The sequence below is a fragment of the Camponotus floridanus genome, unplaced genomic scaffold (assembly GCF_003227725.1).
Source record: "Camponotus floridanus strain SB8 unplaced genomic scaffold, Cflo_v7.5 scaffold28, whole genome shotgun sequence".
Lineage (NCBI taxonomy): Eukaryota > Metazoa > Arthropoda > Insecta > Hymenoptera > Formicidae > Camponotus > Camponotus floridanus.
This window is the reverse complement of record NW_020229414.1, coordinates 1,831,621-1,850,098: the sequence shown is the minus strand read 5'-3', so window position 1 is coordinate 1,850,098 and position 18,478 is coordinate 1,831,621. Positions and strand designations below refer to the sequence as shown.

At 30.9% G+C, this 18,478-nt stretch overlaps 2 protein-coding genes across 3 annotated transcripts; both read left to right on the top strand.

The window, feature by feature from the left end:
• The first annotated feature begins 2,741 nt into the window (after positions 1 to 2,741).
• Positions 2,742 to 6,421, top strand: LOC105256719 (Acidic repeat-containing protein). The gene is made up of 10 exons (XM_020029205.2): positions 2,742 to 2,845; positions 2,930 to 4,146; positions 4,222 to 4,442; positions 4,534 to 4,601; positions 4,676 to 4,862; positions 4,997 to 5,184; positions 5,259 to 5,602; positions 5,687 to 5,799; positions 5,929 to 6,036; positions 6,121 to 6,421. Exons 2-10 carry the CDS (start codon positions 2,959 to 2,961, stop codon positions 6,398 to 6,400), a joined length of 2,697 nt encoding a protein of 898 aa, XP_019884764.2. The 5' UTR covers positions 2,742 to 2,845; positions 2,930 to 2,958; the 3' UTR covers positions 6,401 to 6,421.
• Positions 6,422 to 7,207: 786 nt separating this feature from the next.
• LOC105256718 (ubinuclein-1) lies at positions 7,208 to 17,598 on the top strand. 2 transcript variants are annotated; one of them, XM_025409761.1, is made up of 12 exons: positions 7,362 to 7,556; positions 11,024 to 11,143; positions 11,222 to 11,323; positions 11,462 to 11,728; positions 11,811 to 11,979; positions 12,069 to 12,498; positions 12,604 to 12,765; positions 12,894 to 12,974; positions 13,247 to 13,282; positions 13,792 to 13,908; positions 13,987 to 14,166; positions 14,928 to 17,598. In XM_025409761.1, exons 1-12 carry the CDS (start codon positions 7,362 to 7,364, stop codon positions 16,132 to 16,134), a joined length of 3,066 nt encoding a protein of 1,021 aa, XP_025265546.1. In that variant the 3' UTR covers positions 16,135 to 17,598. The 2 variants fall into 2 exon arrangements, with proteins under 2 accessions (XP_025265547.1, XP_025265546.1); XM_025409762.1 differs by lacking the exon at positions 13,247 to 13,282 and having other exon boundaries at positions 7,208 to 7,556.
• Positions 17,599 to 18,478: the final 880 nt, after the last annotated feature.

The following is an 18,478-nucleotide window of genomic DNA, read 5'->3' as shown; positions in this document are numbered from 1 at the left end:
TTTACTTTTTGCAGTTATTTATTAAAATCTATTGTATTTTAATCAGTGCACAAATATTGATATACTATATATATATATATATATATATATATATATATATATATATATGATCAATAATTATATTGTCTATGTTTTACTTGTTCTTATTTTTCATAAAAAACATTCTTTTTATATTCTTTACATGTAATCATTGTCTTTCATTATCTATTATACTAACTTTTACACCACAAGTTTCGTAGATAAGCAAAAGAAGAGATTGAAGAAAGGAAGTCATAAATCAATGGATAAGCTTCATGCTGCTTTTCAATTATAAATGCAGTTCATATTTTACATCCTTGCAATATATATTGCATAATGTAAATTCTTTATTTATATCATAATTTATGAATCACATTTTTTGGATTTGTTAATATTGAGTTAATGAAGTTTAAGAAATATATCTCATGTATGTAATTTTCGGAGCTTTTATATTCAATTTTACGCTATAAAAAAATTAACACTACATTTAATAATCTACAAACGTTATCGCGATATGATATCAGTTTTAAATTTATGCAGAAAACAAATATAATCTAGTGTATTCGATGTCAACCAAAATGGAGTTTGATCAGTGTATCTTGTCGTGATTCGTATTCATTGAAATTTGACTGTAAATTGGATAACCAATGTTGGTTAAGCCGCTCTTTTTATTCTTTTTTTTGGAGCAGATGCTTTTAGTATTATGCGACCGCTACATTGCGAACGAACACTAGCGCAAATATATATATATTGCGATGTATATATACGTATATATACGTTGACGTTTTAAGCTTGTCATGTGCACACGACCGCTGCGCAAAATTGAGTTTTTATTCGAAACACGTCGCGATAAATTGCTATAAAATTAAATTTAATCAACTGATTTATAAAAATAGCTTGATTAATTAATTTGAAGGAATTAAATTATTTTTCAAATTGTTTTTTCATTAGAACTATAAAATTTAATTTTCGTGATGCGGTGATCCAGATGTAATTTTCAACGCTGCATATTACAAGGATGAAAAATATCGCAGAATCAGGGTCATATGGTTAATCGTGGATATATGCCATAATCTCCTGTTGCGGCTATAACGCGCACATCACGACTATTATACTGCGAGAGTACATAATGTGTGGTGGGAAGCGCGAATAGATAATCCAATCTGAGGTCTGCTTTGTGCGAATAATACGATAGATGGGATCCTGATTGAGTTTCGTCCTCGTTTGACGGCCGTTTCGGATAGCTTTCGAATTAGAGTTATTGTTGGCGCGTTGGTATCTATATCAGATCAAAAAAGTTCTGACAGACTTGTGCAGATTGCATTCAAACAAAACCTTCCATACGAGTTTGCACGTTGCCAAGAGATTAATGCATATGTATGATCCCCTCCTTCCTCTCTTTTTTTGTTTATACAAAATATATATTTTCAAATATAACGAAAAGTCTGTAATAACATTTACATATTAGAAGATTAAAATTTACCTTCGCTTATGTGTAGAAGAAAGTTGAGGCCACTTCTCACAAATCCACATATTTGTTCCAAACGCAAATCCTCGACACGAACGTGAACTGTGACACCTGAAAGTGAGATGTGAAGTATATTTCAAATAAACAATACATGCTATACGAAATCAATGTAGTAATGCCCTCTATCTCTGACGAAGATCAAATAAAAGCTCAATCGGTAACATACAAGGGGTTGTAGATACAGATTCCAAAATGTTTAGGAAAAAAATTTTTATTTTAAATATTAATATTTTTGATGTTTTCAGAATTGCACATTCAACTTTAGATTAATACAAAAAATTTATAATAAAAACATCTTGTATTGCATTGTATATGTAAGAGACACTTTGATCAAACTTCATTAATTAATTTATTAAGAATAATACTTGTAATACTTTATTAACATAAATAAAACTTTATCTTAACTTATAAGAAAAAGATAATGAAGGAATAATAAATTATAATCTAAAATTTTGTTAGAGGCGATCAGTTAAATTAATTGCTGATTAGAGTTAATAAAAATTTAATCACAAGCGCGCGAAGTCATCTTTAATCTTTGTGTGTGTGTGTAATAAGAAGTATAGAAATTAGCATTATTAACTATTGTTACATAGAGTATTATTATTGTTTACCTCATAAAAAAACTACGTACATTTTTTTTATTTTGAGTTATTGTATCTTGTCTGATCTTGTCTCCGTTTTTTCCTCTTGGAATCAAAGCTTTGAGCCATGATGCACGAATATCTAGATGTTCCTACCCAAAGATCCTGCTAAAAATCCAGAAGCGATAAAATTATTTACTATGAAGATTTAAACTATGTAGATAAAGTCCCTAGAAAGTACGATCTGCTATTGGATATCGAGATTCGGCGTCAGGAAATTTCTTTTCTTGTGGTGAGATTATTAATTCTACTTGTTTTATATAGTTGGCAGCAAAGTTCAACGGATAGTTGATTTGAAAATTGACACGATTTATTTCACGAGTTGATTATTTGCCTTAAATAATAATGTGTCGTTACTTTTATTTAATAAAAATCGATAGAAACATTTATTAACACAATTTGTGCTTAAATATTGTGCATGTGAAAGTGAATGTACAGCATATTATAAATCTTATCATTCAATTTTTTTCTTCCAATGCATTATATTTGTAGTTGGAATTTTTTTTTATATGATAATTTTTATCGACGATCCTTCTTTGTTCAATATTTATTTTCTTTATTAAAGTCGATATGATCGATATGAACTACAAAATGCACTAAAATAACAATCAAAGGAGATAAAAATTACAAAATATAATTGATCATTTAAGTGGCACGTGTACGTATTATATTTACAAAAACGCTATAAATAAATACATATACATATTAAAAATTACTTAAGATTATAAAATTTTGTTTTTAGAATCGTGTGAATGAAAAAAATTATTAAAAATGACATCTGATTACATGACAGACTCTGTGAGCGATTCACAAAACTTTACATTACGACTCTCTGAAGATTCTATTATTGAAGACACACAGGATCTTGTTGCAACTAGTAAGACAAAAGACAAGGATGATATTATTATAATTAGTGATTCAAGTTGTAGCTCATCACCTGAGCGTAATAGCAAGTCAAGATGGAAATACAATTCTAATTCTATCAAGAATAAGAAGGAAAAGTATCCGAGATTGTATTTCCTAGAGACTTCTTCTTCAGAAAGTGAATATGAAAAGCCTAATTTGTCATGCAAATGGATTGCCAGATCTGATGATAAACCTCTGGAAAGAAAATATATAAATAAAACTACAATACAAATTAATAAGGCATCTTATACGTCTGACGAAACTGCTAATAGTGGCAGTATAAATGATAGAAATACTAAGAATAAAATAAATAATGATAAATCTTACAAAAATCCTATATTAATGTTTCCAGAGAAAAAAATGATAGATTCAAAAATGAGAGAAAAGTACAATGTTAAAAAGGCAAATGAAGTAATTACTCCAAACTATCTTACATATAGTGATGGTTCTGATATTACTAACAGAGTAAATAAATTTCCAGTTTATAATACTCTGCAACGAGATAAAACAGGAAAGATGAAACTTACAAAGCAAGATACTCATAAAATTTTGAAAAATATAAAATCCACACAGGTTGTGTATAATTCTCCCAGAGAGAAAAAAGAAACTAATGTAATAATTGATGAAAGCACAGATGAACATGTAATACATCCAGCTATATCACCTAATTATGACAAAAAAATAAAATATAATTTTAATGACGATCCTGATGTTATTGATACAAGTCTTAAGGATAATGTTAGTTCACAAACGGATTTGTTGAAATCATACAAAACATATAGTAAATTTCTTGATGTACTAAGAAAAGAGGATCTTCATAAATCTTTATCTGAAAGGAAGAAAAGACAAATTGCAGAATGGCTTATGACAAATTCACCTAATTCTTTAAGTGATAGTTCTTGCAGCAACATACCTCTAAGTATTAGAAATAGCATAGATTCTGGAAACAGCAGTCTAGAAAGATTAGAACTGGATTATGAAACTCCAAATAATAGAGGAAAAATCAACAAAGTACAAACTGAGAAGCAAACCACAATTATTAATTCTGACAAAGTGATTAATTCATTTTTGACACATCAAACTATAACTGATGAATATTTTAAAAATCCTAATAATAATATTTCTCAGTTTAATACACCAGATAGATCTTTGCTGAAAGTGAATACTGACAAAAAAGTTGCCTCCTCAGTGATAAACACACCTACAAATATGGATATAATGAACTGTGCAGATATTTTAGATAATCTTTATGGTAATACATGGAGAGATAAAGCTAATGCATTATTACCAACAACTGAACCACGAAAGACATCTAATCAAATAACAAATAGAATTATCCAAACAGAACGGTGATTAATATTTTTATATGTGCAATATTGTTTCATTTTAATAAAAATGTCTGTAAATTGTTTTATTTTAATAAATTATATTCTGTTGTAGGAAACCTATATCAAAGAATAGATATTATATAACAGATTCAGATTCAGATTCAAATAAATCTGATATGGGTAAGAATCTTCACTCTATTTTATTAAAATCTGATTTGTTGTTCTAATTTTCTTTTAAAAAAATTTGATTTTAGTTAAAAACATTAAATTAAATCGAAAAAAGAATATTCAACAAAATCAAAGAAAAGAAGACAGTTTTATTAATGACGAATCACTAAGTAGTGATAGTGAGAGTTTATATCACACTGCATTAACAAATCCAAGAACTTCTATAAATAGTACAGCATCCAAACCTATGCCAGTGGTATCTTCAATTAAAAGGTATATTTATATTATATATATATTATAGGTATAGTGTTATATATTAAAGGTATTAATTAAAGGTACATTTATGTTATATATATTGTTATACGTTGGTAAGATACAGAATTTAATCAAATATTTTTTTGGTGCAGACTTCAAGCAATATGTGATATCGATACTGAAGATGAAAATGATAAATCTAGCAGTTCCAAGGAGAAATCTGAAGTTCCAAAAAAGAATCTACATAGAAGAAGATTATCATTTAGTGATGATGAAAGTTCCAGCACAAGTGAATTTGACCCTGGAGATTATGTACCACCAAAAAATATATATAAAAAAGGTAAGAAATATTTAAAAAATATCGATAAACCTGATATACACTCAATTTAAAAATAACTTGATATATACTTTTAGAAGTTAATAGGACTCCACAACAATCCAGATTTAAATTAGTTGCAGCAAATAAGTCTATAGGGTACAAAAGCTTTTTGACATCTTTGTCAAGTACAATTCCAATAAGTAATACTCATCCAGATGCACAAAAGTATAGATTGGATTATAAAAATAATAAAGATGAATTATGTAAAAAATTATATAAATTGTATAATGAAAAAGTATTTGATAATCAGTTGCCTCAAGATATGTCGATTGAGTGGAATATTCGTATGAGAGGAACTGCTGGATTTTGTTATAACAAGAAATCTATAAGAACTCTTAGTGGTGTTGTTAAATCTTCAAGAATTGTATTGGCAACAAAGGTACATTCTTTTTTTCTTCTTTTATATGTACATGGCTATAATCAATCAGACATAATTAACATAAGAAATAAATGTATTTTATAGATTGTGGATACACCAGACAGATTAAGAGATACTTTGATTCACGAGATGTGTCATGCTGCAACTTGGCTAATAAACGATATCTCGGATGGTCATGGACCTTTTTGGACAAAATGGTACATTATGTTACAATGCTTTTAACTGACAAATAATTCAAATATATAATTTAGTATTTTAAATTTTGTAATAAAATATTTTTATAATCTTTATTGTGCAAAATATTATAAAATTTATTTTTATTATAGGGCTAATAAGGCAATGGAAACATTTCCTGAATTACCACCAATTCGTAGATGTCATGATTATGACATTAAAACTAAGTATACATATCGATGTACAGGTTGTGGATACAGGTATCAAATTATGATATAAATTTATTCTCTCTCTGTTTATAATTTAAACATTTTATTTATTATTAGTGATGTTATTTGTTGCAGTATTGGAAGACATTCAAAATCTTTGGATATTGAACGTAAACGATGTGGTCATTGTCTTGGCAAGTTTGAATTGTTAGTTAATAAAACAACTAAATCTGGCATTAAGCAAGTGCAAACTCCAAAAAGAGAACCTTCTGGTTTTGCGCTTTATGTGAAGCAGAATTATAATTCAGTGAAAAAAGAGAAAAATAATATGAAACACGCTGAGGTGATGAAGATTTTAGGTCAGCAATTTTCAGCAATTAAAATAGCAAAGAAAGATAATGTATCTAGCAATTAAAAATGATCCAGAGATATCTCATTAAACATCGAATATATATATATATATATTTTACAATCAAATATTCTCCAATCAATTTTAGAAATCAGATACTTTTTAATTGTAGTATATAATAAGATATAAGATTTTTTTAATGGACAATATTTTAACAGATTTTTCAAAGTTGTCAATTATGTATTTAGATTTCTACAATTCTGCATAATATGTTACAGAGATTATAAATGTATGCAATTACAATGTATATATATATACAATTCGAAGACTGATATTTTACTTACTATATTGCAGGCGCTTGAGAGAATATGAAATATTTTATACATATATATTATATTTAAGGACGCATACAAGTATTTTTATAATTCATGATAATATTAAATATAATTAAGACTTGTAGTAGTTTTCTAATAAAGTACATTTATAAAAATTTTTTTTCTCATAAAACATTTATATAAATTTAGATAATTCTTTAATTCCATGTTCTATTACCTTTTAATTTTACTGGCACTTTTTAAAGCTGTCAAATTGTTAAATTAGCTTCGCTTTTTTATTCATTAAGTTTCTCTGTAAGACAGCATACCATCACTCGTCATATTCTCGCTTTATGAAGTTTTTGACATAATCAACAATCACGATGCATAAACATTTAGATACGCATGTCCCAAATACGTCTAAACTTGGTACAACTTCACATCTTAAGGCGAGTTTAATTAAATAAACCGTATTTATGACGTCTCGATGTTGTGTGGACGCGCCCGAAGCCGAGGGGCGGCGCATGCGCGTCGTCCTCGCGGTGCGTCAGTAGCGCACTCTAAAAACAGTCGAGCCGAAGATGGCGACGTGTGAGCGGCGGCGTCCGCGCGGTGTTTAGGTCGGGAGAGAGTGAGAGAGGGTACCATGTTGCCGCGGTCGCAGTGTCCGCAGTGTTTCCGTGATCCGCGTTAGGCTCGGTGCAAATGTAGGAATGTCAGAGGCGAAACGGGTACCCCTGCAGACCCTGGAGTTCCCGGAGTCCCTGGGCCACGCGACGAAGAAGGAGAAAAAGGGAAATATGGGCAAGCAGCTCGCGCCCTCCTTTCGCTTCACGCTCACCCTGCCCGAGTCGAACGAGAAGACATGCCCCGAGTTCAACTATGCACAGCTTCTCAAAGCGGCCGAGGTGAGACCCCCGTGCGATTAACTAATTCCCGTCGTGGGAAAACAAAAGGCCGTATGGTGTCAAGTTCCACGACACGCGGAACATACGGTGAGAGGAGACGAGCAGAGGGAGAAGAAAAGATCAAGCGCGTGTATCTAACGACGGGAAATATCCCGAGAGAAGATAGAGACTAGGAAAAAGTGCGAGAAAATCGCGCGGCCGTCGCTTGGACGCCTCCGGCCGCTTCGGCGCGTCGCCGCTTCGACGCGATTGTCACGCGGCCCGTATCTCGCGCGACATGTGCCGGACGCGACGTCGCGTCCATCCGCGTGTAAAGACATCGTCGGCACGATGGCTGAGACGGGCGAAAACGGCTCCTTGATCGATTCGCGGTCCCCGCCGCGTTAAATCCGCGCATTGTCAACGTCATCGTTGCGTGCGGGCCCAACATATGCACGAGACTGTCACGAGGCTGCTGCGCCTCGTCGAGTTTCGGGAAGGCGATGCGCCTTTCTCGCGAAAACGCGGCATTCTTCACGCGGCCCTTTTGCTCGTAAAACGTCTATGCGAGAGTTGCCATTGCGCGACGACACCATCCGGCGTTTCATCTCTCTTCGTCCTCTCTCTCTCTCTCTCTCTCTCTGTCTCTCTCCTTCTCGCTTCTTCTTTCTCTGTTCTTGGGAAAAAGAAAGAGATACGATGCTTTATTCGTTATGTGTAGCGTCTATTTCACAAACCACATATTCCCTTTCGTTGGTCGTTGCACGAAGGAGAAATAGATCGGAGAGAGAGAGAGAGAGAGAGAGATGGATAGAGAAATAGCGCGCGACATACGGCGTGAACGTGTGTCGCGCGGAGTCTCTTATTTCACGCGCGCGCGAGAGAATGTGTTGCGGGCTCTCCTTTCTGAATTGTAGATCGATGCACTGGAGACTCGTGACCGCCGACACGTATCAGATATGCCGCTCGAAACGTATATGTCACGCACTTTCGCGATCCTCCCTTCCCCTTCTCTTTTTCTTATACATGTACAAAGGGATATAAAATTTTATCTATTGCTGTCTCTTTTCTCGATAGCGTTGAATAATTGATGCCAAACTTTATTTTTGTCGAGGAAAATACATAATAAATATTTCGAATAAATATGTATTATTCGGAAATTGTATTATTGTGTTATTTGAGGCATTTTCTCTAGTTTTATAATACTAATAGTATTCTTTATGTATAGAGCATTATTGAGATAATAGATAACACGTATGCCTTGTCTGATTTATCTATATTATCAATACCTGCATACGTTTATATATATATATATATATATATATATATATATATATAATTTTTGATTTTTTAAATGATTGATGGGACAAGCATTTAAGTATAAAAAATAGTCTATATATTAATAGTATTATGTACTTATAATTATTACTTTTGTATTTGACAAAATGAATGAAATTGACAAAATGAAATTAGACAAGAAATAAAATAAATTTTTCTTTAAAGACTATTCACTTTTTCATTTTTAATTTAAAGGTGCAAAAAAAGTAATTAATTATAAGAGCTAATTAATCATCAATAGGTATTTCGCCGATATTTATGATTTAAAAAATGTTAATTACATTAATTAAAAATACAGAAAATACATATATCAAAAATGTATAAGGATGTGATTAATCATAAGATTTAATGATGTTTTCGGTGTTTTTTTGTTCTGTTTTGATTTTCACACGTGTTTTGAAAGCGTGATACAGATCATTAGCGAATTTAATTTCAGGAAAAAACAATGTGCGTATTTTGAAAGTTTACAACGTAAAAAATTGCTCAACAATCTCCACGTTTTAAAATTAGTCTTAATATCATGCAATTAAATACAAAGTAAATATTAACAATTGAAAGTTCAATAATTATCTTATCTTGCCTTTATCTGATCTTGACAAAATTCCATTGACATTTATAGATACAAATTTAATGTATGTGGTTTGCTTTATCATATATTTTCTCTTCTTCTTTCGCTTATTCTTTCTTTTTTTATTATTTTCCGACCATATGGCATACTACAATATGCTCATATGATATGCTCTTTGTGCTCTCTTCTTTAATTTAATTCTGCTTTAAATTTTTTTAATCTATTAAACTCGCTCGTGAAAATTCTGTTACTAGGTTAATTCCATGTTTTTGTTAAGAATTCCGATAATAATTGTAAAGTCATATGTTGCGAGAAAAAGGGAAAGCGATATATAATACAATTAGCAATGCATCTCATTAATTGATTGAATAATTAATTTCGACATAGTTTCGACAGTTAATAAAATTGATTCGAACGAGAGATATGTGTTAAAGATAATAGTTTCTCGAATATCAACAATTACATCGCTCTCTGGCAAGATCAATCACTCGATTCAGCGTCCCAGTATCAGGAAATCAGGAGGCTATAAGAGGTGGTTCGCGACCGTGACACATACATACAAGAGAGCGTGAAAGTGCAAGGATGATGCTCTAGTTGCTATATGTGCTCCTGGTATCGGTGAACACATCGAGCATCCTTTCAGTGACGATTCGTGTCTCTTTTTTTCTTCTTTGTTTTACTTTCTTTATTGTATTCAAGAGACTTTTTGCGTTACTCTTTTTATAATATTTATGCAAATTGAAATGATTACTAATACTCACTGCAATAATAATAATTGTGTAAAAATTTGTTTTAAAATAAGAGTGCCATGAATTAAATAAAAATTATTTTGTCGTTTAATTCTTTGATTTTGAATGTTATAAATTATAAAAGTAAAATGTAAAAGCTATTTTATATATATGTAATAACTATTACATTTTACTTTTATTATTTATAGCATTCATATCTATACTATAGTGATTTATCATAAATCATTAGATAAAATAATTTCTTAATTATCAATAGATCTTTTCAATTAAGAGAATTTTAAAGAATTTTATTAAACACAAATCATGTTTTTATTTACAATATTAATAATAAATTTATAGGATATATCTGGAATTAATTTAATTTAATTAATATGAATTTAATATAAATTTATATTGAATTTAATTATACATAAAATATATTCGCGCGCGTTTACGTAAGACGATAAAATTGTGCATTTTAATTCTGTGGAAAAAATATATTCTTAAAATAGGTTGGAATTTTAATGTGCCGTAAATAGCAAAATATTGGAAAGATACAAATTTGACATGTTTGAATATATACATTAAATGTATAATATTTAATGTATGTATGATGATATTAAATTATGTTTGAATCGGATGTGCACACTAATCGGAGTTTGCACTTGTAAATGCACTTACAATTAAGTAGATGCAGTGTATTCTCTCTGATCAGTCTGAATTTTTTATAAATTAGTGAAAATGGTAAATAGAGAATCGAGATAGTGCAATTTATAACTGGGACTAGTTTCTGTGAGCGTAAAACAACTATGCATATTTGATAGCAATTGGGAATGAATTTATTTGTTATGCAGAAAAAACGAAGAAAAGATCAAAAGGATGGGGATGAAAATGCGACCAACGGATTGGACCCATTCGATGATGATGACGAGGATAAGCTTAGAGACATGGCAAAACGATTTGAAGCGAAATATGTATGTTAATGTATGCATAAAATTGATTTTGATTGAATCTACAAATTCGATTAATATGTATGTTTCACTGGTTTTTAGGGAACATCTACTACGGGGAAAAAAAGACACAAATATGATGAATACGTGGACTTGGGCGCAGGATACGACGAAAATGATTCCTTTATCGACAATACTGACGCTGTACGTAAAATTTACATTTTGTGTATATAACTTCAAACATATATATAATGTTTTTAAATATATTTCTGTTAATAATGTTCTGATATAATGTTTTTAAATATATTTTTAAATATATTTCTGTTAATATTTCTTTGACAGTATGATGAAATCGTACCCGAAGAAATGACTACAGCACACGGAGGTTTCTATATTAATTGCGGGGCTCTTGAATTCAGAGCAGCTGATAGACTAGATACGTTAGTTCATAATAATAATAATAACAACAATAGTGACGATGATGAAAGCAGCGAAAGCAGTGAGGAAGACACCGAAGATGTAGATAGCCCTAAAAGAATTGACAAGCGAACCATTAGTTCATCGGATGACGATGAGACAGAGGATATTACTAGTGATAACCCGCGAAAAGTAATTGAGAAATATATATGATATCGTTAGTTTTCTACTCAAATTTTATTTTGAATAACATGTATTTGAAATGGTTTTATAGAGACGGAAAATTGAAGAAAGCGGTGAAAAGAAAAGTAATCACGAAAATAACAAAAAGCGGAAAAAACCACCAAATCATCAAACTCAAGATGCACAAAATTCTCAACAAGATTTAGATCTTTTGAGACGAAAAGAGAAGAATGAGACTACGGATGCGGAAGGTGGCACAGGTAATTTCTCATTATGTGTTATTCTAATTCTAATTATTAAAAATATCCGATTTACATGTATTATGTATGAAATAATTTTATGATTTTAGCTTCGGAAGATCAAGAAGAAAAGAAAAAACCTGATAAACTAGAAAAAAGTAAAACAAATGAGAAAAAGTTTGATCTAAAAAAATTCGAGAAAAAATCGTCTAACAGTAATGGATACGATGCAAAGAAAATAGATTTAAAAAGATTGTGTGGTAAAGATAGTAACATTGACGATGCGATAGAAAGCGTCGTCAACGCAGCTAGAGGAGTCGAAGATGATTCGAGTCGTGATACAACGGATTCAGGAAAATCTCGCGTTTGCCTTTACGTTGAATCTGACGGCGAAGAAATGGAGAATAAAGAAGCGTCTTTGCCCGAAAATCTTCCCGAGGATATAAAAGAAATAGTGAATAAATTAAAAATTCAAGCGGAGAACAGCAAAGATAGCAAGAGCAAGTTTTTCAATAGCGCAATTAATGAAGTACTATTTAAGTAAGTTTCTATATATATATATATTTCTATATATACATATAAATTAAAAAAAATTACAAATCATGAAAGATATTTTAAGACTCATTTTTATATTCTCTATTACAGTCTAGAGAAGAAACTACGAATGTTGAATTTGCCTAGCATAAGATTACAAACTTATGGTCATTTAGTGCGTTTTTTGCCCTGCAGTAAAATTACTCTTCTCAGTAGGGCTAAGAAACTTTATTTAAAAGATGCCGAATACAGAGTGAACGAGCCGATGCAAAAGTAAGATCGCTATATATATATATATATATATATATATATATATTTGTAATTTATTTATATAAATATATATAAATTATTTCTTATATTTAAAAAAATTCTGAGTTTGGTAAATTTTATTAACTTTACAGGTTAAAAGCACTGATTGATAATGTTATGCCATCAGTTATGGACAAATATATGAAGGAATGTCAGAAAGTTGCTGATGAAAAGTGAGTAGTTTTACTATATCTCACGTATATTTAATGATTCGATATATTACAGCTTTTATTCCCAATTTTTGCAACAATTAGTATACTATTTTTACTTTAATGATAGCTTGTTTCGTTAACTATAAAAACTATTAATTTGAACTATTAATATTAAATATATCTTGAACATGTAATTGAATAGAGGAAAAATCCAGTTTTTCAGAATTAGAACATATAATTCTACAGTTTATAATTTTTTAAATATAAACTTATTGTAATTTTTTATTTCTCAGTCCTCAATTATACTGGGAGATATATCGGTACTGTTGGTAAGGCGCCCCTCGTAAGAGGAACCCCTTTCTATGCTCGCCTCTCCGACTGCTCTTTCTCTTTATCTTCCTCCTCTTTTTTTGCTGCCTTTATCTTTTTCCCTTAATCTATTCATGCTTATATGCTTTTGCTCTCTCAATTATTGATCAAACATTCATACAATCAATTATGTTCGCATATGGAGGCAAATACATTTTATTACTTAACTGTCATTATTCTTCTCATCATGTTATTGAGAAAGCAGAGGAAGATGCGGGGCTTTTTATCATCAGTATCAGTGTTTAGTTTTCATTAGTAGCATCATTTTTTGTATCGAAAAAAATTATGCATTTGATATGAGACATAATTCGACGATTAGGCGATTTGATTATATATGTTATTACCAAAACAAAAATTAAGATCGAGGAATTTTGTCACAACAAATGCTAATCATCATTCTTCGTCATCGCGATATCATGAATTTCCGTAACATTTTTGTTCAAATGTAATCAAAATCAATCAATTTCAGGGGCTTTGAAGGATCTCCTGCAGATGCAGAGAGTAGCGATGAAGAAGATGGTTCCTCTAAAAATACAGAAAAACCGAAAATACCGCGAAAACGATTTCCATGGACTGATGAAGCCAAGTATGTTACAAAAAAATATCACTTACATGTGCATTTTGTTATTTTTACTTACATGTACAAATATAATGTTAATTTTAGGAAACTAGTCCTTGAAATTGCTAATGCCAGGAGACATTATTTCAAAATTCTTAGACCAAGAAAAGAGAGTATGGAAACATTTGTTGCCACCTTTATGGATACTAATGTTTTGCCATTGTGGCCAACTGGTTGTGTACGATTGCAGACTTTGTTAAAATATGCTAGTCCTGTTGAACCTGTGTAAGTATTACATTACACTATTAATATATTATATTTATTCTCATATATATATATATATATATATTAGTTTTTCTCTCTATAAATGTGATAAGAAGATTTTTGCTATTTGTGCTTTGCTTTGCGCATGAAACTATCTTATTGTAATTTCTTCCATTTTCACCAAGGTGAAAGGAATATGTATGCCTGAAAAGTAAGGTCCTTCAAAATTGATTTTATTAATTTCTTTGCAAATTTCGCGATTTGAAGCGAAAATCAAGAAATCTGGCACGTTATCCTCATGATGTCAAGTAGTTAGTTGGTTGCTTCATCATTTGATCATTGTATGTTTTAGGTGATTGTAGTGGATTAATACTGAATTTCTACTTCTTCACTCATTAACGGATTCCTAGAAAAAAATCGTATTCTGCAAGAATCATATTCAATTTAATGCATTTCTGTAGACTATGAGATTGATTTGTATGCAAATATTTAATGTCGATACTAAATTTTTTTTGAATGCTTTTTTATTAATTTCTTGTACATTAACAAAGATCGCATGAATTATTTATTTATTTGTTGTATTCAGCATAAGTACAATTTTTCTTTTATTATTTATTTATTTATTTATTTATTTATTTATCATTAAATATACACACAATATAAATATTTTACGCTTTTTTCTTTTATTATTACACACACAGCTTGGCTTTTTCCTAATATTTATGCAATCCTTTAATGTTGGTTTATATGTTGATTTATCAATGAAACTAATATGATTTTAGCATTAAGAAGAAATTGAAAAAATCAAAAGAAATGGCCAATGCAAACAATGTCGCCACTTCTGGGAATATTCAAATTTGCAATTCTGTTGCAAAGAATGATACGGCAAACGTGAATAATGTTGCGTCTCAAGAAAACGAAAAGACAAACGTATCCAAAATTCAAATTAGCGGTGAAACTTCAACGAACTTTGCAAGTCAAGCGACAACAAAATCTAATGACATCAATGCCGATAGGAAACAACATAGTAAGCATAAAGATAAACATGTAGAGAATAATGGTCAGCAACAGGAAAGCGCTATTGTTACCATCAACAATTCCACAGTTGGTAAAATTTCCGTCGTACCTACGGCACAACTAATGGCTCAAAAACCAGTTAAGAGTCACATTGAGAAATTTAATCTCATGGATTTAACAAGCAGCTCTCTGTCTATTACACCTGTTAATGATTATCACAAATCATCAGCAAAGACAACCGAAACAAAAAAGGATGTAGTTTCCATTACAGCGTGTCCGGATCCCGTGAGTCTTTCTAAACCGAACGAAATTTCTCAAACTGGACATCATTCCGTGTATAGACAAGATTCCTATTCGTCAGCACAGGTATTAAAACACAGATTCCTGCAAGAGAATGCTGATGCTAAATGCGACAAGAGATTAGACGATAAAGATGTCGACATAATGATTAATAAGACTGACAAAAAGGACAAGAAAAGGGAACGATGTGTAGAAATTAAGCACAAATTGTCACATGACCCAAAGAAAAGGAAGAAGGATCAGAAAGTGATGGAGATAGGGCCTATTACTCAAGATGTAGTGCCTATGCCGCAGCAAACAACTCTTTCAAAGGAGGAACAGGAACAAAGACAAAACGAGGAAACTATCGCTGCGACTAATTATCTCAGTCAGATCATAAATGATGATTCCTCACCGCGGGGATTAACGGATAAACGGAAAGACTTTATTACAGATGATAATTTAGGAAATATGGTACAACCGACAGAACAAGAAAAAGATGTCCAGATGGTAATGAGATCGTTAAAGGAGTTGCAAGAGTTACAAGAAAGGAACTCTCCCAGTAATTCACCAGGCAGTACTACTCAAAAACCTGGTAAATCGAATGCGTACATTACTTATCAGGAGGATTATCAACGATTGTACCTCAAGAAGGAGGATAAGGTAAGATCTAAGGAAGAAACGCAATGGTAAAAATGATATTATCAATTGAAGCGTGAGTTATGAATACTCGCGACGATCAGTTATTATTTTCAATGAGAGACAATAGGCGGGACTCTCAATATTTATGTAATTATGTTTGTTTCGTATAAATGATTGAAATGAGTGAAAGCTGATCGGAACTTCTTCCATTTATACGCGCCATACTATTGGCGAAATAAAAAAACAACAGTCGAGTAGCGATCATATTGCGGCGCAAGAATATTTAAATATTTTCAAATAAAAACCGCCAAATTATGTATATAATGAATTCGCTAGCGATAGTGTCGGTTGTATATGTACAGAGCAAGTATAAATTATATAAAACTTTAGAGTACTCGAAAAAAGAGCGTATAGACTGGGCGAATGACGAGTGAACAGCAAACGTGATATCATATATATTTAAAGATTTAGTACTGCTTTATAATCGGACGCGAATTAAATGTTATCAAAATATTTTGTTTACATTCGTTTGGCGTGCGTATTTCTAAAACTAATGAAAATTTTCACATTTGCTGTTCGTTTTTAATTCGTTCAGTGTACATACATTTTAATAAGTATTTGTATATAAGTGAGCAGCGCGTCCATTCGTTTCCGTGAATTGGGTGGTCTATATGAATTTTATTTTCATTTATTCGACGAACAGCCTGATTTTTTTTATTGTGATTTTTTACTAATTATCTAATAACTGATGTCTAGATAATATTTTTAGTTACGTATCTGATACTTTGTTTTAATTATAAATGTAGGCATTAAAAGTGCTTTTTTTTTCTTTTTTTAAATAAATACTGCCACAACGTGGAAGGGTATTATTAACGTCACACAATAATTGCTTTATAACTTATATTTTTTGACCACCCTGTATCACAGAGCGAGAAAAAAGTGTGTATTGTTCCTTTTTGTATTTCGACCGTTATTATCATGTATATTATACGTCAACAAAGAGGGAGAACAAAGTTTAGTTTGGAATATATGTTTGAGAATTTAACGAAATTATATTATTGCCTTCCAAATTTTTACGCATAAGAAACAGACAAGTGATTGTATGGAACTAATCAAAATGTGAAACCATAGTATCAGATCTGTAATTACAAAAGTAAAAAGTCAAGTACAATAAGATACTTCCATTACATCATCTTTATGCTAAATTTTTTTTCTTTTAACATCACAATAAAATATATGTATCTCTTCAACGCTTTAGAGTGTTGGAGGCTGGAGTGCGATTATTATTAGATTAGCTCAAAGAATGTATGTGCGAGCATTCATTGCTTTCTCAAATTGCAAATTTGTGTGGCTTTGTATACGGCTTGATTGAGTAATAGATATAATAGATAGCGTGGGAAAAAGAAAGAATGTGAAAAAAATAGAGAATGCGAGAGTAATGTTCGGAGAGAGAAAGGGAGAGTGAGAGAGACAACTAGATTATTTTTGGAACACATAAAGATGACTAGTACTGTATTATATATTATATACCTTACCCTCCTCCCTTCCCATTTTACCCTTATGATACTTAGAATACGTCTTGTACAATTCCGCATTGAGAATTTTCACTAAGACGACTTTTAAAATATAAGTTTTGAATATTTTTTACAAAAGTTATACAATTTTTCTACCCTTTTCTTCAATATCACATGATTATTGTGATATGTATTTCACGTTATTAACGTCTTTTTTTATTAAAGTTTTTCTTTCCATCACAATCACTGGTAAATGCAGTATGCAAAAAGATCCAACGCTGTTATGAATAGTGTATATGATAAAAGCGAAATTTCTGAAAAAATTTTACAAATTGTACTTGCATTGTTACTAATTATATTTCTTGTACAAGCTATTCTATTGACTTACCGGAATTTTCTTCTTGTAAATTTAAAATGTTATCATAAAATATAAAGTGCATCATCGTTATATAAACGTTAATAGCATTCGTGCAAGTTCGAAAAATCCACTCGCATTCTGAATGTAACTCTTTCTCAGGCATTTTATAATAATTACTCTTAATTTTTACTTTTACATTATGTCATTTTCCAAAATAATTTCAAAATCAAACGATAGCTCAGTATAGCTCGTTTTTGTTTTTTTAAAATTGCAAGATTTACAACAAAATTTACAGAGTGTCTCGAAATCATCGAATACATAACGACACTACAGAAACGAGGTAGACTCAATTGCAATTTGACCTTTGCCGAGTATTATATGCAATTATTCTTATCAATTTATATTAAGAATATTATCCTGCTAATTACATTTTTTATCTCATATTTATATTTTTTCTTCCAGTCGGTACCGATCGGGAAGGATGAAGTCCAATCACACCGTCACATCCTGCATTATCAATCGG